At 42.7% G+C, this 17,819-nt stretch overlaps 1 protein-coding gene across 1 annotated transcript; it reads right to left on the reverse strand.

Annotated features, from left to right (window-relative positions):
* Positions 1-5,870: 5,870 nt before the first annotated feature.
* Positions 5,871-13,662, reverse strand: LOC306646824 (uncharacterized protein). The gene is made up of 4 exons (XM_079115563.1): positions 13,511-13,662; positions 8,619-8,745; positions 8,130-8,190; positions 5,871-7,484 (listed from the first exon to the last, which is right to left on the reverse strand). Exons 1-4 carry the CDS (start codon positions 13,511-13,513, stop codon positions 6,245-6,247), a joined length of 1,431 nt encoding a protein of 476 aa, XP_078971689.1. The 5' UTR covers positions 13,514-13,662; the 3' UTR covers positions 5,871-6,244.
* Between the last annotated feature and the right edge of the window lie 4,157 nt (positions 13,663-17,819).

Raw genomic sequence — 17,819 nt, forward strand, 5'->3', positions numbered from 1 at the left:
CACATTGAAGATCTATTACAATTTGCATTTTTGTGCAGCCCACATGTACCCCTGGCAACTAAGCAGGAGAGTCTGTACGAACTCATGATCTCCATCCACGCCCTTAAACTTTTTTTTTTTTTTTTTTGGTGGCAGGGAGATAACGGGATTGAACTCAGGGGCTCAACCACTGAGCCACATCCCCAGCCCCATTTTGTATTTTATTTAGAGACAGGTCTCACTGAGTTGCATAGCACCTCTGGTTGTTGAGGCTGGCTTTGAATTCGTAATCCTCCTGTCTCAGCCTCCCGAGCTGCTGGGATTACAGGCGTGTGCCACCACACCTGATGCCCTTAAACTTTTAACCATGGCAAAAACAAACATGAGCCACGTTTACACCTTATCTTTATGGGGAGTCATTACTGTTAATTCCGGAAACATAATGTATTGCTGCCCATTGTGGCTACACCTGACCAGGTCCTGAAAAGTGTTTAATGCTCTGAGTCCTCTATTCTACCGTTTGTATTCATAAAAGTCAGATTTTTACAGTTAACACTGTTCTGAAATGCTTCCAGTGATTGTGTTCCCAAGTCCACCGCGACTGATAAAATGATGCCACTGAGCAGAACCACAGACTTCCCTCCTTCATGAGGGAATCCCTTGCCCAGACCTCCTGTGTGGAAATAAGCGCCTTCGTTCCCATTGGGGGGTTTCCAGTTACTCACAGATGTACATGATCCTTTAGGATGTTCTCAGTTGTGATTAAAAAAAAAAAGTTATTAAAAAAAAGCTTTTGTAGTTGTTTCTTAGAAATAACAACTTTTCAAATAATGTATATATTAAATATGGTTTTCATTTCTAAAAGGAATTACTAAAATTTTGTATTGCAGGGTTGGGGTTCTAGCTCTGCAGTAGAGCAGTTACCAAGCAGACATGAGACACTGGGATTGACCCCCAGTACTGCAAAAACAGAAATTGCAATTATGGATTTTCCGATCAATTTAGTAATTTTTCCAGGAATTTGTCAAACATTCTATGTCAATATTATCATGTGCATATAAGTTCAATTTTTTTCTTCAAATTTTATTTATTATTTTCATGTGGTAAGTTTTTCTTATGAAACTAATTTCATACTCATGAACTAAAAACATGGCTTTGTCAGCCAATGCGGTCTTGCCACAGTCCACCAGGACAACAGCTGACATCAAAGTTGGAAGTCTAATGAATTAGAGTAATAAAGGAGGCCTACTGTGCGGTTAATGGTAAAGATGTTTCTCAAAAGGCTTCTTATAGGATTTGGGCTCATGATATGTGATTTCATTTTAAAAGGTAACATGTTGCCCTGTTTCATGCTGTGAGGAGGTGAGCCTAATCCCATGTGGTAAGTTGTTTAGAAGGCAAGAAGAATGGGGTACAGAACATGAAGGAGTAGACAAGTTGGAGTGTATGTTTATCTTCTTGTGGGAGCTCAGGCTCCAGGGACAGAGGATGTCATCATTGGTGATACTTATTTCCACCCTTTTGGGGCACTGGTGGGGAACCAAACCCCACACTTGCTCATGCTAGGGAAGCACTCTATCTCAGATCTACACCCCAGTTCTTTTTCTCCCTTCTCAAATGCATCTGAATGTGTCTTACAACACGTTAAACACTTTTCAGGACCTGTTTAGGTGTGGTCATAAACAATGGGCAGCAATTATAATGTTCCAATGTTTCTGGAATTAACAGTAATGATTCCCCATAAAGATAAGGTGTACACATGGTTCATCTTTGCTTTTGCCATGGTTAAAAGTTTACGGGCATGTAGAATGTGATCATGAGTTTATACATGAAGATATGGGACAGAGATTTTTCGCTGATTTAGGCCATGGGTGGGTTACTTACTGTGGTGTTAATGTTTTTGCTGAATTGTCATTTGAAAGGATTTAAATCTTGTATTTGAGCTGGGTGTGTTAGCATGCCTGTAGTCCCAGTTAACCAGGAGGCAGAGGAAGGAAAATCACTTGAGTCAGGAGATAACCCAGCCTGGGCAAGAAAGGGAGAACCCCAAGTTGGAAAAAAAAAAATACAGATGAACTTTCAAAGAGTTTGGGATTATTTTTTTTGGGGGGGGGGTACTGGGGATTGAACTCAAGGGCACTCAACCGCTGAGCCACCTCCCCAGCCCTTTTTTGTGTTTTATTTAGACACAGGGTCTCATTGAGTTGCTTAGCACCTCACCAAGTTGCTTAAGCTGGCTTTGATCTCGAGAGCCCCCTGCCTCAGCCTCCCGAGCCACTGGGATTAAAGGTGTGTGCGACTGCACCTGGCTGGAAAAAGAAATTTCTAAATTCGAATTAACTTGGAAAAGAAATTTTTAATTCGGCATCATCCACGTGTTATATAGAGTAAGTGATGTGATATGGACCTTATTAAACCATGGATTTCCTCTTTGTTGGTTCAATTCCTAGGCTCATTTCTGAAGTGCTAGCACATCTTAGGTTGTTCCTGTGGGTAAAGTGGTATCTATGAATGTCCACTGGGATTTCCCACAGGAAACACCAAACAGGGTTAAGGATTTTTACAGGGTAATAAGTCAAGGAGTACTGAAATGAGCTGCAGACAGAAGATACCATTTTGACAAATATCATAATTTAGAACAAATGGAGGTATATTTGATATCCTCAAGCTGAAAAATCCTTAATACTTTTTCATAAGAGGACCATGGTACAGTACCAAAAATTCTACTGTTAATCTTTCTTGCACCCTTCCCCAAAGGGCTGGGACATAGCTCTATGATAGAGCATTTGTGTAGCCTATATCAAGACCTGGGTTCAACCACAGGAATTTTTTTTTTTAAATCAAGTCTCTAGGAGTATGTAAGTTAGATAACATGTTTGAAGTAGAAAGAAATGTAGAAACACACAGCCAAGACTCAATCATGAAGAAATAGAAAATCTGAACAAACCTTTGACTAATAAGATTGATAGTTAAACTTCTCAACAAGTAAAGCCAGGGACCAAGAGTCTTAAGGAATGAACAGCAATACTCCTCACACTTTAAAATTTAAAAAAAAAATCAAACAGGGACAAACACATGATTCAGATTTGGAATGTCCCTCAAAAGCTTATGTAAAAGTATGGTCCCAGCCAGGGGTGGTGGCATATACCTGCAATCCCAGTGTCTTGGGAGGCTTAGGCAGGAGGACAGCAAATACCAAGCCAGTCTCAGCAATTTAAAGAGATTCTGTCTCAAAAAATAAAAAGGACTGGGGATATAGTGGTAAAGCATCCCTGGGTTCAATTCCAGTACCAAAAAGATAAAAATATGGTCTCCAGTGTAGCAAGGTTCAGAGGTCAAGCATGAGGGTTCTGACCTTATAAATGGATTAATCCACTGATAGCCGAATGTATTTCTGGGAGGTGGGACCTGCTTGGAGGAAGCAGGTCACCTGGGTGTGCCCTGGAAGGGTTTATCTTCTCCTGGCCCATTTCTTCTTTCCTCTCCCTCTCCTTCCCAGCTGCCATGATCTGAGCAGCTCTCCTGCTCCATGCCCTTCCGCCATGATGTTTCTGACTTGGGGCCAGCTAACCTTAGATTAAATCCTCTGAAATCATTATCTAAAATAAATCTTTTTTCTCCTCTAAACTGTTCTTGAAGGGAATTTTGGTCACAGCAATGAAAAGCTGATTAACATAACATGCAACTGCTGGATATGGTGGCACATGCCAGTAATGCCAGCAACTTGGGAGGCTGAGGCAGGAGGATCACAAGTCTGAAGCCAATCTAAGCAACTTAGCAAGACCCCATGTCAAAATAAGAAGGGAAAGGGGGCTGGAGTTATAACTCAGTGGTAGAGCACGTCCCTGGGTTCAATTCCACCTATTGTAAAAAAAAAAAAAAATCAATCTATGTGGCCTGGGTGACCCTGACACAGAAGGTAGAAAAAGAAACTTCAAGGACAACTGGAGACAAATATCTTTTGAATATTATTCAATAGTTCTTAGAGAAGCATGAGTACAGCATATCAAGAAGCATATTTAAAAGATTACACAACATAACACAGCGAGACTAATCCCCGGAACATAAGGATGGTTCAAGATTTCTGGAGAGTTCCAAAAATGGATTCGGTCCAGCCTTGTGTGAAAACCTCTTGGGAACAAGACTGATGGAGCCGTTGCTTCATGTGCATCTCTGATCCTGAAAGGACAGTTGTGCCAGAAAGTGAGCTTGTTATCGGTGTCAAGTCACTGCAAAGTCTACAGCACAGAACCCATGTCTATGCTTGGCGTCAGCTTTGATGTGATCAGCACAACAGCTCCATCCCCCAGGGAGGCAGAGATGCCATCCAGTTTTGTCATGTGGTATTAACATACCAGCACCAAGAGACATCACGTGACCATAACTGCCCCGAGCTGGGCGCCGTCAGTCAGTTCCAGCTCACAGAAACAGCACTGAAGGGAAACGAAGCTCTGACCGCAGACCTTAGAGCTTTCTTGGCAGGAATCAGAGGAAGGGTCAGAAGTACGTCAGCAGTTGGACTGACAAGTGTCTCAGGAGTTTTGACAGGCCAGGCATGGTAATGCACACCTCCAGTTGCAACAACTTAAGAAGCTGAGACAGGAGAAGGCCAAGTCTGAGGCCAGCCTGTGCAACTCAGGAAGACCGTCTCTAAATTAAAAGGGCTGGGAATGTAGCTCAGTGATAGAATGCCCGGGTTCTATTCCCAGTATTGAAAACAATTTTTCAGCAGGATTAAAAAAATAAGATCGTCCACTTCTAAGTAATCAGATTCCTGTTCTCCATATCCTCAGTTCATTTTCTATCTTAGAAGACTTACTTCCAGAGTTCAACGGTAGAATGTGTGAGTCCTATTACAGAAGGCATTTCACGTGGTAGAATCTGATCCAGTCCCTGCCCTCCACTCCAGCCAGTCAGCGCTCTTGGACAGCAGCATAGAGTACAGCGATTACCAGGATGTGCCCAAATATAAAAACACCCACGCCATTCTGTAGGCTCCACTGGACGATGGATTTCTGCAAGTACCCTTCATAAGGCTACGTTAACATGGGGCAAGGAGGCTGCATCTCTTTCATGCAAACTGGACACTTGAAAAACCAGGCGAGAGTACAGGAAAGTAGAGCACCCAGCCTGAGGTTTGTTTAAGATATTCATGACCCACTTAAAGAACTGCATGTCTCCAATGCCAGTTAAGCTAAGGATGTGACTAGGAAATCGAAGACAACACTACCAAATCATGCATACAAAGGTGTGATAACATTACCTTCTCTTTTTTGGCAGACTTTAATAATTAAACATGGTAAAAAGAATGAGCCACAAATAAAGACAGTGTATTAAAACATTTATGAGACTAACCATGCTGTGAACTTTCTGAAGCATTATATATGAAATGATTTGCATTGGGCTTTCCATAATTCATTTACTGCACTTTTGTCCAGTTGGACTTATTGAATGACTGGAAATAATTGTTAAAGTTGAAAACTTTCAGCCAGGTGTGATGGTGCACACCTGTAGCTCCAGCAACTCAGGTGGCTGAGGCAAGTCAATCAGAGGTTCAAGATCACCTGGGCAATATAGTGACACCACCCCCAAAATTTAAAATTTTAAAAAGGCTGGAGATAGTGACAGAGCACCCTGGGGGACAATTCCCAGTACCAGAAAGAAAAAGAAAAAAGAAAACCATGATGATTGAAGAAGTTTCAACATTTTCTTTAAGAGTTCCTCTCTAACATGCATGCTCATGTGTCTTCCAAAGGTTGTGTGGATTTTCCATATTCCTCATATTTCAGAGTTTCTTTCCGCAATAGATTTGTTTGTGCAACTGAACAAACCTGAAGTACTTAGATATTCCATGTTGTTTATATGTATAAGGTTTTCCTTTATTCTTTTATGCTGGGGGTGGGGGATACTGAGGATTAACCCCTGGGTATTACACATGCTCTAAAACCACTCTACCTGTCTGCACTATATTTCCAGTCCATTTTTTATTTCATGACAGGGTCTCCCTAAATCACCCAGGCTAGCCTTGAACTTGGAATTCTCCTGCCTCAATCTCCCATGTAGCCAAGATTACAGGCATGTGCCATAACCACCAGCTTACATGCACTAGTTTCTGTCCTGTGATTTCGTGTTCTCCAATGTCACTAGAGTAAATGAAGGCCTTCCTACGTTGTTAACATCCACAGGGTTTTTCTCTGCTGTGACTTCTCTCATGTACTCAAATGTAACTGCAACATCTGCAGTGGCCATACCACACGGTTCACATTCAGAGGGCTTCTATACAGCCTGAGTTTTTATGCAGTTTAAGACAGTTGGAATACGTGAAGACTTTCCCACACTGCTTACATTCATAAGGTTTCTCTCCAGTATGAGTTCTTTCGTGCACTCGAAGAGTGTACGGGTTGGTGAAAGCCTTGCCACACTGCTTACACTCGTAGGGCTTCTCTCTAGTGTGGGTTTTCTCGTGTGCCCGAATTCCATTTGAACTGCTGCAGGTTTTACCACACAGTTGACACTGATAGGGCTTCTCCCCACTGTGGATTCTTTCATGTACCCTAAAGGAGCTGGAGTACCTGAAGGCTTTCCCACACTGTTGGCACTTATAGGGTTTCTCTCCGGTATGAATTCTTTCATGCACGCGACACTGACTTTTCGTCAGGAAGCCCTTTCCACATTCCTTACATTCATATGGTCGCTCTCCAGTGTGTGTTCTCCTGTGTACTTGAAGGGCTGCAAGACTAACAAAGGACTTCCCACATTCCTGGCATTTGTGAAGATTCTTTCCAGTATGAGTTTTCTTATGCAATCGAAAGCTCTGTGGATATTTGTACTCTTTACCACACTCTGAACATTTGTAGGGTTTTTCTGTAGTATGACTCTTTTCGTGGCACCTAAAGTCTATGGAAATACTGAAGGACTTACCACACTGCTTACACTGATATGGTTTCTCTCCAGTGTGACTCCTTTCATGTCTCTTAAACTTTGCATAATATGAGAAGTGTTTCCCACAGTGCTTACACTGGTGGCGCTTCCCTCCAGTGTGGATGTTCCTGTGTCCCCGATAGGCTCCAATGCTACCGAAGCCTTTCCCACATTCCTTACATTTAAAAGATTTCCTTCCAGTGTGAACGTACATGTGTCCCTGAAAAGTTTCGTAATAAAGGAAGGCTTTCCCACACTCATTACATTTATAGGGTTTCTCTCCAGTATGAGTTCTTTCATGCGTTCGAAAGAAAGCGAGTAATCTGAAAGTTTTGCCGCACTGTTTACACTCATATGGTTTCTCTCCAGTATGAATACTTTCATGGTTCTGAAGACAATGGCGATAACTGTAGGCTTTGCCACACTGTTTACACTCAAAGGCTTTCTTTGCAGTATGAGTCCTTGCATGTCCCCGAAAGAACTTGCGACAACTGAAACCTTTACCACACTCTTTACATTTATATGGCTTCTCTCCGTGTTCCTGATATTCATAGGGTCTGTGCCCAGCCTGAGATCGGATGTGCCTATGAAGGAATGACAGATGCGTGAACTTTTCCACACAGACTACATTTACATGGTATTGCATAAGTCACAGCTTCTTTGGTGAGACTGAATTGAAATCTAGCTGAAATTTTTTCTACTTGATTACCCTCTTTCCTTTTCATAGTGTCTACCACATAACTTTCATAAAAAAATGAGTATTACATTTTCAAAAGCCATTTTATTAATAATTATGCATATATTTTAACAGGTGTTAAATTCTTATTTGAATCACTTTCAGAGAAAAGTGTCCATTTCCTGCACTGTCTAGACTGAGAGTGAAGGGACAAGGATAGAGTGTGGCTCAGTGGCACAGCACTTACCTACCATCTCCAAGTCCCTGTGTTTCAGTCTCTAGTACTGAAAAAAAATTACTTTAAAGTAATTTTTAAATGCATTAAAAAGTACTCCATCACCTCTACATCAAAACAGGAATCTTTGCACATGGGGTTTCCTAACACTGTTTTGAAGTGAACTACATTTCACACCCTGAACATCTGACATTTTTACAAGGACACTGTAGGTAAAATCTTCTGATGACAAAGTAGAACCTGGGCTTTTGTTTTTGCCTGCTTGTTTCTGAAGTGCTGTGGCACTGGAAGACCGTCTTCTTTGTGAATACAACTCACCTTGGATTTCTTCCCTGTCTTTTGTCATCATCTTCAATGTTTTGGTCTTTCCATTTCTTCCCTAAAATTCACACCCAGAAAAATCATCATAAATTGCTGAAAAATCATGAGGCTCTAGGTGCATGATTAGGAGTGACCCAGTCTGATATTTTTACCAAAGTAATCCCTTTTCCACCCTTCACATCTTGGAAATCTTTCTTGCTCGGCTGATGATCAAGAAACTCTTAGCCAGGAGCAGTGGCACATGCCCATGATCCCAGCAACTCAGGAGGCTAAGGCAGGAGGATTACAAGTTTGAGGTCAGCCTCAGCAACTTAGTGAGGCTGTAAGCAACTCAGCAAGACCTTGCCTCAAAGAAACAAAATGAAAAGGGCTGGGGGCAGCATAGCTGAGAGGTAGGGCGCCCCCCAGGTTCAATCCCTAGTACCAACAAACAAACAACCCTCTTGCTCTCTTCTTGACTTAATCAAGGAATGATATGATTCATACCTACAAAGACCAGATTCCTGAAGGTTTCCCACATCACATCTCGGTAGAGTCTCTTCTGTGAGGAATCCAGCAAAGCCCACTCCTTCTGGGTGAACTTGACAGCCACATCCTCAAAGGCCACTGAGTCCTAAAACATCCCACATGTGTGCAGAAGGACGGGTAAGAACAGCAGCACCGAGGACCGACTCAGTCCCTATGACATTTGCACATGGCTCTGTGGTCTGCAAACATTTACTGATTTTAACGCAGTTCTCAGAACACCAACTGTCAATTCCTCATAAAATTTAGCAGAATGGGGGCTGGGACTGTAGCTCAGTGGTAGAGCGCTTGCTTAGCACAAGGGAGGTACTGGGTTTGATCCTCAGCACCCCATAAAAATAAATAAATAAAAATAAAGGTACTGTGTCCATCTACAACTAAAAATATAAAAATAAAATAAAAACCAATTTGGAGAAAAAAAAAAACCTATTCTTGCCAAGAAATATGAGAGAGCAGAAGACCTATGAGAATCCAAGCTGTAGTAAGTCGGGGTCGTTTGAGGTACTCCATGCCACTGTAAGACTCCCAGCGATTTATACGACACCCAGGGCACTGGGTGTCAGTCAGTGGCAGACCACTTGCCCAGTTTTCAGGAGGCCCTGGGTTCGAACCTCTGAGCACATTTTCACATCTTGCTACTATGTCATTAGGCTCTCCTTTTAAAGACTGTGGAATACAATGAAAAAATATTGTACCATTTCTTTCTCTATCTTTCAGGTTTTAGAACATCTTTACCAAAATTTAGAAATGATAGGAGAGAGAAAAGCAAAGCAAAAACAGGAACTTGTGTACTCTGACACTGCCGCCAACAGCACCCCCAGGCCAGGCACAGTGGTACAGGCCTGTAATCCCAGCCACTCAGCAAAGTGAGGACCACAAATTCAAGACCAGTCTGGGAAATGTATACTCTTGTCTCAAAATAAAAAATAAAAAGGCCTGGGGATGTAGCTCAGTGGGCGAGCACCTGTGGGTTCCACAGAAAGAAGAAAAAAATAACACAGCTAAACCCAGAAGGATAAACCTAAAACTTCATATTAAAGGTGTGAAATTCTTCCGTTCCTTTTCTCAAGTACAGGAGGGCCAGTATTCAACAAAAAGACTTTCAAAACCCAGTTTGAAGAGCTAAGACAAGCACCAGAACCAAGTTCAGATATAGAAGAGATCTGGGGACTATTAGACCAGAAATTTAAAATAAGCTTAACAGAATTAATATGGTGAGGTGTGTGTGTAGGGGATGGGGGCAGTTATTGGGGATTGACCCCAAGGCATCACACATGCTAGGCAAGTATCCCCCACTGTTTTTTTCTCCCCATGTAGTGACCATTGAACCCAGGGTGCCTCACTGAGCTACATCCCCAGGCCACTTTACTTTATTTAAAGGCAGGGTCTCAATAAGTTGAGGAGGCTGCCTGACCACCTCCTATTTTTGAAGGCACTGTGCATACTAGGGATTGAACCCAGGGGCATTAAGCCACATCACCAGCACTTTTTGTATTTTATTTTGAGACAGGGTCTCACTAAGTTGCTGAGGCAGGCCTTGAACTTGCAATCCTCCTGTCTCAGCCTCCAGAGTCCCTGGAATCATAGGCATGTTGTACCACTATGTCCAGCTGCCCAACCCATTTAAAATTTTGGGACAGGGTCTCACCAAGATGCCCAGGCTGGCCTCTAACTTGGTATTCACTTGCCTCAGCTTTCCACTTAGCTAGGAAGTGTGCCCACTGCACAGGTGTGCACCACTGATCCTGGAAATACACTGAGGTTTCCAACAGAAACACTCAACAATTTTGCAAGAATACCTGGATAATTTCAAGTAGACGCATGAAAATTCTAAGAATCAAAAGGTTAATAGCCAGGCACACTGGCACATGCCTGTCATCCCGGCAACTCAGGAGGGTGAGGCAGGAGGATCGCAGGTTCAAAGCCAGCCTCAGCAACTCTGTGAGGCCCTGAGCAACTTAGCAAGACCCTATCTCAAAATAAAAAATAAAAAAAGGCTGGGGATGTGCTCAGTGGTTAAGTGTCTCTGGGTTCAATCCCTGGTACCAAAAATAAAATAAAATAATAAACCCAATAAAAGGCACTCCAACAGAAATGAAAAATACCCTTTTAGGGGCTCATGAAAACTATGCAAATGTGTAAAGAAACAATCAATGATCTCAAGGAAATGCCAATATGACCTTCCAAAAGTGACATGAAAAAAAAATAAAAAGCAGACGGGATATCCAAAAACACTGGGAAAATAAAAATAGTAATTAACATAATTCCTAAAATGCCACAAAAGCAGTGCCCAGAGTGAAATTATGCTGTTGAACACATACAGTGAAGAAACCTATTACAACAACATCTGTGTCTACCTTAGAAAACTAAAAACAGGAGCAAATTAAACCCAGAGTAAAGCACAAGAACATAAGTTAGAGAAGAAATGAACGAATTTGGAGAAAATTCATTTAGATGGTGAACAAAACCAAAAACTAGTTTTATGAAAACACCAATAAAAAACAAATATCTACTCAAACTAATTTAAAGCAGGGGGGAAAAAGTCAGGGCAGGCTCGGAGGGAGCCTATAGTCTAAGTCACTCTGGAAACTAGGGAAGGAGAATCACCTGCATCCAGGAGTTTATTTTTTGAGTTAAGAGTCTCACTATGTTGCTAACATTGGCCTAGAACTTTCTATCCTCCTGTCTCAGCCATGCCAGTAGATAGGCTCACAAGAGTGCACCGTAGCACCTGGCTTGTCTGTATTGTTTATGTAAAATAAATAAATTTATATAAGCCACATCCTGCTTTCAACACTATTTTTGATTAACTTACTTTTCCTTTTTTCTTTTGGTGGTATTCAGCCTGAACTCCCAGTGTTCCTCATTTTAGGCAAGCTCTCTACTACTGAGCTACACCCTCAGCCCTTTTTATTTTTGAGACGAGGGCCACACTTATTTACACAGACGGACCTCAAACTTGTAATCCTCCTGCCTCAGTCTCAGGAGTAACTGGGATTATAGGCATGCGGCACCATGTCTGGATCCTGTGACATTTGAAAATTCAACTTTTTTGCACAGGAAACAATTCTAAGATTTAATCTTCAAAACAGTTATAGGCTGGGTGCAGTGGCACACACATGTAATCCCAGCCACTCAGGAGGCTGAGGCAGGAGGACTGCAAGTTCCAGCCCAGTCTCAGCAATTTAGGGAGACCCTAAGCAACTTAGTGAAACACTGCCTCAAAAATAAAAAATAAAAAGGGCTGGGAATGTGGCTCAATGGGTTCAATCTCCAATACCAAATATTTTTAAAAAGTTATGGAACTGCAAACTTTTCCAAGTTTTCCCAAAAACACTGGCACACACCTGCAATCCCAGCCACTCAGGGGGCTGAGGCAGGAGGATGGAATCAGGAAGAGGTAACAAACTATACATTAGAGCTTGGAAATCAACCCTTTAGATATACTAGAATTCTCAAAGGTACACATTGATTTTAGTAGCTTTCATCATATCATTTAAAATAGCAGTTCAGAGCTGGGGACATAACTCGATAGTAGAGCAGTTGCCTAGCATGGGCACACACACATCTGCAGCACCTAGAAAAAATTAATTACTTAAAACAGGAATGCAGTATGTCTGAGATCCTGTATTCCATCTCCAACACTGCAAAAAATAATAAATAAATGAAGGGATTCAGTAGCCTTATGAATAGCACACTTTTAAAACTAAAAATCTGAACATGTTCTAGGGCTGGGGTTGTGACTCAGGGGTAGAGCACTTGACTAGCATGTGTGAGGCACTGAGTTTGATTCCCAGCACCACATATAAATAAATAAAATAAAAAGGCCCATCAACAAAAGAATGAATTATACCCCTTAAAAAATAAATTAAGGGCTGGGAATATAGCTCAGTTGGTAGAGTGCTTGCCTTACAAGCACAAGGCCCTGGGTTCAATCCCCAGCACCGCAACAAAAAATAAAATAAAAATTAAAAAAATTTTTTGACATGCACACGCAAAAAGTGATTTAATTTTTTTTTTAAGTGCCATGTTCCATCTGCAGTACGGGAAAGAGGAAGAATAAAATAAAATAAAACACTGAGGAGAGAACTTAAATGCCCTGATCTCACATGCAGGCCTGAGCAGCACTAGGCAAACCACCCACCACTCAGCTTGATTCCCAACCTTGATCTCACATCTTGAGATTCTTTTTTCTAAAAAGAACAAAGTTTCGGCTTCAGGATTTTCTTGCTTTCTGGCACCTTATCTGCCAATCAGCTCGAATCTTCCCACACAAAACTAAAAATTGCACACAAACACACAACTGAATAAAAACTTCCAAGTGCAAAGGAAAACTAGAAAAGGGTGATGGTAGTTAGTTAATCAAGGAATCCAAAGGAAAGAAATGAAAAAGTTCTGAGTTGCGACAGGGTCCTGCTTCCCCACCATTCCAATTCGGAGGCAAAAGGCATCCACACGCTTGACAGATGGAAGCCAGACCGGGGCCTCCTGGGGATGGAGACCGCGGGCCGGGGGCAACGACTGTGGGAACGCCACAGTTTCCTCCCGGGGCAGCAAGGAACGCCCCCTCCCCAGGCATATGTCCCCGGGGAGGAAACGCCGCCTGGGTTCACTGTAGCGTCCCACCCAGATGAATTCTCAAAGGCCGGACCCCGGATCCGTCCCCGCGCGTCTGGAGACGCGGGGCGGCGGGCGGAGCTCCAGCGAGGGCTCCGGCCGGCGGTCACCACGGCTCGAGCGGTCACCGCGGCGGACTCGCCACGCTCCCGAGCGGACGCGCGGAGGCTGCGTCGCGCCAAGGCCGGTTCCAACCGCCGTCCTCCCTCGTCCCAGGCCCCCAACCCTGCACGTACCATTTCTATTTTCCCGCCTTTCGGATCTCCCAAAGTCTTCCCTTCGGGTCCCTCAACAGCTGTGGGTCACAGCGCGACAAAAGAGCACAGCTCAGAAACCAAGTGAAAATTCCGTGCGTGGCCAGAACCAGGAGCTAAGTGCCCCGGCGCATGCGCACCGCCCCGCACAGCTTTCTAGCCACAGTACTGAGTGGCGGTCTCCGGGGCCCCGCCCCTTAGACTTTGACTGAAAGCAGGGAATGAGGTCACGTGGTTGGCTTGCATTGGTTGCTATGAGGGCTTGCTGTTGCTGTGCCAGCTTACCGTGTGTGTGTGTGTGTGTGTGTGTGTGTGTGTGTGTGTGTGTGGTGTGTGTGTGTGTGTGTGTGGTGTGTGTGTGTGTGTGTGTGTGTGTGTGTGTGTGTTTCCTGAACTCTTCACCTTCCAAAACTGAAACTCCATACCTAATTTACATAACTCCCCACTCCTGAGCTGGGGTTTTGGCTCAGTGATAGAGCACTTCCTTAGCATGCCAGGGGCCTTGAGTTCAATCCCTAGGTCACTCCACCTGCAAAAGAAAAAGTTTGGCTCTCTGATCAACATCTTGAAACCACAATGTTTCTTCCTGACTCTGAATTAGACCCTGGGTACTTCATACAAAGGAAATACAGTATTTGTCCTTATCTGATTGGCACATTTTGTTTAATATCCTCAAGCTTCGCCATGTTGTAATAGGTGTCAGAACATACTTTTTTTCCCATTATTTACAGACTACCTTATTAGTGTCTGTAATCAAACCCACGTAGATAAGACCTTACACATTTAATACAGTGCGTTACCACTGTACAAATGGAAAAAAAAATAAGTTTAACGTTTCTAGATCGATATGGCTATTAATTCCTGTACAATGCCAACTCAACACTATAAACTGGGTTACTTTTTCCAAAGTTGACAGCACAGCTAAAGTTTCCAAAAATTCAAATTGTGTATATTTATACTTACATAAAAAGACCAATAAAAGCAGTATGTTATGCATCAATAGCAGCAACAGCTTTTCCAGGTTCTGAAATCATCTGAACAAAATTATGGAGACATTCAGCACATGCCATTAAAAAGGGGGAGAGGGGTTAAAAAAAAACAAAGAACATACTTCTTTTTAAAGATGAATAATATGCCATTCTATATATACCATATTTATGGATCCATTATCCCTTGATAGATGTTTAGATGAGTTTCACCTTTTGGCTAGTGTGACTAATGCTACTATAAATGACAAGTGAAGGGTTATGGAAAATAATATTCCCGCAAAACAGATCCCAGGAAAAAGAAAAAAAAAGAAAAGAAAAAGAAAGACAGTGTGGTTCGGGAGGAGGGAGGGAAATCAGCCAACATTAAACCTCTCCCGGTTAATCCTTTCCCAGGAACAATGGGCCCTGAAGGAAGGAAGCAAATACTGAGTGTTGGGCTCTGGACTTTGACCTTGCCCCATTGCATTTTAGTCTTGAAGGAGGCACAGTAAGTAGCAGACCTCTGGGAAACAATGAATCCCAGAGGAAGAAGAAAAGCAATGGGCGGGACTTGAGCTTTCATCTTTCAGGGTCTGAGCTTCTATCTCTCCTGGTTACAATGAGTGTCAAACTTTTTACAACTGCCTTCCTGAGCCAAAATTTTAACCTGCAGGACTAGTTCCCTGACTGTCCAATTGACACGTCATGGTTTCCAATGATTATTTCACCCTCATTGTAAATACAAAACTCAAGACTCTTTCTATAACCGTGGGCCATCTTTGTACCCAGAAAATGAGCCCTTCCTGTGCCTGATCCATCGACTCCACTGCGGAATAAAGGAAAGCTTGCAGATCCGTTTGAGGTCTGCTTCTGTCCCGGCTATTTGTGTTTTCATAATAGTGCCGAAACCATGTTGGTTACTTTGGTTACAGTAAGGGACAGACAAGCGAGAACGGTGGGAACACGAGTTTAAGGTGTGTGGCGAGCAGAGAGGAATCGAGTTTGGTTCCAACAAGTGGATTTTATTCATGCAGTGCATACTCAACTTAACATTCCCAATAATAGAAATTCACAAATACATTAAAGATTCACCCTCCTATTCACCTAGAGTCCAGTCCCCATGGACTCAATGCAACATCTCTTAGCCAAGAAGTCAGTCAATAAAACAGAGGGGATTCTTCTCAGCCGAAGCCTCTCTCAGCTCCTCGGATATCCTTGGATGTCCTCGGGTGTCCCATGAGTTGGAGGCTGTGAAAGAATGAACATTTTTTTAAGCTGTTTTAAAGAGTGAACATTTTTAAGCTGTAAGCTGTTCTAAAGAATGAACATTTTTTTATCTCAACTCCCTAAGGTCTCCTGCCCATTGTCTTAACTCTCTGATGTCACCCTCCTGGTTATCTTAACTCCCTGAGGTCACCCTCCCAGTGATGGGAGCAAAAGCCCCTAAAAGCTGTTCCAGGAAATAGCCCCAAACAGAGGGTAAAAGAGTAAATTGGGCTAGATGACTAAATAGTGCTCAAACAGTAGGATTACCAGAAACTATTGACCAGAATCTACAGCCTGTTGTAAAACATTGTGAAACATGTTGTCAGCAAACCCAGACCCCCTTTGAAACTTCCTGGCAGCTTTGTCCCCCTTTTCCCTTTCATGTGTGACCCCTCCCGATGTGTGGTTTCTGCCTTTATAAACCTACAAGATTTTCTGCTAGGGACTCGACTCCTGGAGTTGGGTCCCAGCGCGCTGGAATAAACACCTCTTGCGGTTTGCATCAAGTGACGCCTCCTGCGGTTGATTGGGGTTGCCGTCCATCCATGGGACAGAGTTGGGGTTTCCTTTTTGGGGGCCTTACATTTGGGGGCTCGCCCGGGATAAGATGGCCCCCCCTCATCCGCGGAGTCGACCTTGGAGGTAAGAAGGGGTACCCCGAAGTTGTCTGTCTTTGTCTTGTGTTTTGTTAGTTGGTCTGGTTCTGTGAGCGCGCTTTCGGTTTCGGTGGCAGCCGTTCGGTGACTCGTGAGAGTGACCGAACAGTGGCCGGCAGACGTGCCTGGGGGGCCACAGGTTGCAGCCCTGGGGGACGCCCTAAGGGTGGAAGGAGAGCCAGGGACGCCTGGTAGTCTCCGTCGGTAAGGGCGCTGATGGGGTTCAATTGGTGGATCAGAGATTGGCGCCCGTCTGTATCTGGTTCTGTTGTGTGTTTGTGGTGGACAAGGTGGAGGAAGGGTTGGAACAACTGGGGGGTTCTCGGACCGGGCTACTCTCGGGTGGACCCCAAAGGTTCCTTCTCTGGACTCCCCCTCCCAACAGCCCTGAAGGATAACTTAGCAAAGTAGCTTCAGTCTCAAAAGTAATGAAAAATAAGGTCTCATAATTTTAACATCCAACCTGTCCTGATGAGGTGGCTAAAATGCCTTAGACACAGAGTTTCTGTTAAAACCTGTTAGATCCTTCCAGATCTCAGTCAAGGCTTACATTGAAATATAAATAAAAGAAGCCTAAAGGCTCAGTAGGAGACCGGTCTCAAACCCAGGGAAAGAAAAGGTAAAAAGAGTCTTTAAAACTCCAGCAAAGTAAATGCTATATTTTTATTATATGTTTTTTTGAGCTCATGATTTTTTGATCAGTTCTATTTTTTATTCAACTAGAGTTTTTGAACATCTGTTACACTACAATGGAGATTCACCTATAAAGTTACAAGGGCTTGATTTTGTGTTATTTGTATGTTGTGCTGTCTGATGTCATGTTTTGTCTGTATCAAAACTGAGCGCTCCTAAAATTAAAATTTTAAAAATGGATCCAGATACTTTTAATTCACGTAATTTAAAAAAGGTTCAAATTGGGTAAACTAATAAGAGTAAAATGTCTTTGAAAATAACTTGCAAGTCTCTAGGTGGTCAAGCTAATAAAATATTGATGTTAATAAAATGTCTAATATCAATTGTTTCTAGGACTTTTCTTCAACAGGGAAGAGACAGCAAATACTGTTCAGGACACTTGTCTGATATCTTGGTTTTTTTTTACAGAATAAGTGAATTAGAGTTAACATGTATGGGATTACTCTAATGTGTTTGTAGAGACATCTGATTAATTTACAAAGTTAAAATGCTAATTGTTAAATAACATCGAGTACTTTTAACTCATTAAATTCCATGGGGTATCATACTTAAACATTATTGGTGTTTTCATAGGTTGGTAAATAAAAGGGTTTAAACTTGCTTTGTGTCATCACTAAACTAAAAACAAGGTTACTAAGAGTTATGTCCTAACAAGTGCAATTCTATATACAAAGGGTCCCAAAAGTTTCAACTGTGTTTCAATTAGAG

This window comes from Sciurus vulgaris (assembly GCF_902686455.1).
Source record: "Sciurus vulgaris genome assembly, chromosome: 16".
Taxonomy (NCBI): Eukaryota; Metazoa; Chordata; class Mammalia; order Rodentia; family Sciuridae; genus Sciurus; species Sciurus vulgaris.